Source organism: Sinocyclocheilus grahami, unplaced genomic scaffold (assembly GCF_001515645.1).
Source record: "Sinocyclocheilus grahami isolate Dianchi unplaced genomic scaffold, SAMN03320097.WGS_v1.1 scaffold1045.1, whole genome shotgun sequence".
NCBI lineage: Eukaryota > Metazoa > Chordata > Actinopteri > Cypriniformes > Cyprinidae > Sinocyclocheilus > Sinocyclocheilus grahami.
Window position 1 is genome coordinate 130,509 of NW_015506224.1, and position 3,042 is coordinate 133,550.

Genomic DNA, 3,042 nt, shown 5'->3' on the forward strand with positions numbered 1-3,042 from the left:
AATTTGCCACTGATGATTCAAACACGAGTTTTAAGCAGTGTAGAGTAGCGCTTGTTGTTTGTCATTTCTTCGATCACAAATGCAGACATGGTTTTTAAGCAGTGTAGAGTAGCGCTTGTTGTTTGTCATTTCTCCGATCACAAATGCAGACATGGTTTTATGTTTAGGCGTAAAAACACAGTATAAGTCATTATAATCAGTAAAAATGTCCCCACTAGATGCAACAAATGCCTCGTTTGTAATGGGTTTTATTGGTTTTGTCTCGTTGTGCTGGGAGACTGCATCGGTGACCATGATTTCACTAAGTACAACATGTTCCAGGATCAACATCCTTGTTGATCCTGGAACAACATTCCAATTAACCAATCAGAATTGAGGGATAACTTTTCAGGAAATATCTGTTTTAGACTTACGATCAGGGTTAGGTGCTTCTACACCCTTGTTAATCAGCTATAATTTCACACTGATTTTAGGAATAAATTATTGGTAGGGTTAGGTTTATGGGTAGTGATAGGGTTTAGTCTATATTATTGGACAGTAGTGTTGATCCAGGATCAACAAAAGATGTTGATTCAGGAACATGTCTTACTTGGCAAAAGCACGGCGACCAGACTGCATCGCAGTATGTTAAGGGGAGTAACATTTCCATCAAACGCTTGAGGTATTCAGCCAATCACAACGCACTGGATAGCTGGCCAATCAGCGTATACCTCGCTTTTCATAACGATGAGCTTTGTAAAAATCGATGCGTTTCAGAAAGGCGGGGCATAGAGGAGCAACAATAATGTACATTATGTGGGAAATAATGTGTTTTTTAACCTTAAACCGCATAAACACATTTCATTACACCAAATACACAACATAATGTTCTTTTTAGCAAAGTCATATGACCCCTTTAATGTCTGAGTGCTCCTTCTGATTAGTCTGTGCTGATGTGCCGCAGATCTTCAGAGGCAGCTGTCGGGGACGGGGCTCTCAGGTGATTGGCTCTCCTTCACAGCTACCTCAGAGATGAGCGTCAAGCAGGTGGCTGGGTTGCGGGAGGCGCAACGAGATAGTAGCTCCTGTCCACTGCGTCTGCAAGGGCACAGGTAACCCCGCAGGTGCATGCGGACCTTGCTGTGCAGCGAGGCATAGATGAAGGGGTTGTAGCAGGCTGAGCTCATGGCTATCAGGTGGCAACTGACCTGCAGCACGTTGACGTAGCGCTTGTCCACGATTTGGAAGTCCGAGTCTAGATCCAGAAGGAGATTGAGGACTTGCATAGGGAGCCAACAGAGGGCAAAGGCGAGGACGGAGGCCACCAGAAGGGAGAAAGTCTTGCGCCGCTGCTTGCTCCAACGCTGCTGGCTATGGGATGGCTCTCCAGGCAACGTGTGTTTGCGGAGGTGAACGCTGATGGCACAGTAAGAGATGCTTACAGACAGCAGGGGGATCATGTAGGATGCCAGCAAGAAGAAGCAGGAGTAGAGCAGGCGCTGTCGTTCGGCTCCCAGCCAGAATTCCTCGCATGCTACCAACTCCATGCCACTGGGTCGCAGGTCCACGTAGCGCGTGTGGAGGGAAGGAGGAGCGGCCAGGGCCAACGAAACTGCCCAGACACCCAATGCCACTGCGCCACAGCCCCACACTGAGATACGCCTCCGCACTGGGTATGCCACCACCACGTAACGGTCCATGGCGATGGCGGTGAGGGATAATACAGAGGCGAAGACTGTTGCACCTTGCAACAGAGGAATAAGGTGGCACATTGGACGGCCGAATGCCCAGCCGTGTGCATCAAAAGCATACGACGCTGTCAATGGCACACAGCTCAGGCACATCAGCAAGTCCCCAGCTGCCAGGTTGCCGATGAAGAAATTGGTGGCATTGTGGAGCTTCTTGTCCACCAGAATGCAGAAAAGAAGGAAACTGTTCCCAACACCAGCAACAACAACGACCAAGGTGTAGAGAGGAATAAACAGAGGTTTGAAGCGCAAAAGCAGCTGGGTTCCTGAAAATGTATCCAGGGGGTCTGTCCGATTCGTAGCTCCGAGGGTTGCATTAAAGCCCGCCAAAACTTGTTCCAGAAGAGGATCCATTTCAACCTGTGACAAAAACATTCATGAAAAACCAAGACAACCATCATGCCCACACAGGTACACACTCACTCAGCCGTTAGAGATAAACTCAGTGTGAGATTGGCACATGGAAACGCTGTTGCCATGCTCTTGATGGAACCCCTTTTAAAGAGTCTTTCTCTTTCTACCTTGATGATACTTGAGCACCCTCTAAGCGCAAAGAAGAAAGGCTGCGTTTCACGGATCCAATTAACTGCTGAAGCAGACTTTTTTTTTCCTCAAGGTGAGTCATAAAGTCTAATTACAGTTTTTTATTTAGTATTATCTAGAAGAAAATCCTAAGGTATTTACCTTTATTTAAAGTCACATTGTCTGTTAGAGGTAATTCACAAGGATCTACTAGTTATCAGGCCTTATGAATGGAGAAAAATGAGCATTTGATGACTCTATAATTACTTTCCTGAGTATATATCAAACTCCATTACACGACGTGTGATTACATGAATTCATGATTGGAGTCACAATCATACCACGTGCTCAGCAAATATGAGTGGAAAAGGCCAAAAAGTAATAATGATGGTAATGGATATCACATGCAAATGCAATTAATAACTTATAAATGCATTATCTAATAACAATACGTTTTGCATAAACTATGATGTGCACTAGGATACAGTGTGTTCTTAATATGCCACCTTTTTTAATAGTGATAGAGATTAAGTATAAATGAAAACACTGTTATCAGTGTGTCATATTAGATATGATATCTGATGGTGCCATCAGCTGCAAGGAAATCTGTCAGACAGTGTGTGGTCAGGATGAGAAAAAACAAAAAAATTGAATTTTGAAGACTGATAAAATGTAAATTTGCATTAGCTAAGATTGAAACAATTGAATACAAACTTAGTGAATTTGAATTAAAATGTATTATTTTTTAATAATGAAACAATGCAGCACTGAATCCACAATGTTTGTAAAAAAA

The 3,042-nt window shown here is 43.9% G+C and overlaps 1 protein-coding gene across 1 annotated transcript; it reads right to left on the reverse strand.

The window, feature by feature from the left end:
* Positions 1 to 947: 947 nt before the first annotated feature.
* LOC107566085 (prolactin-releasing peptide receptor-like) lies at positions 948 to 2,081 on the reverse strand. The gene has a single exon (XM_016251461.1). It carries the CDS (start codon positions 2,079 to 2,081, stop codon positions 948 to 950), a length of 1,134 nt encoding a protein of 377 aa, XP_016106947.1.
* Between the last annotated feature and the right edge of the window lie 961 nt (positions 2,082 to 3,042).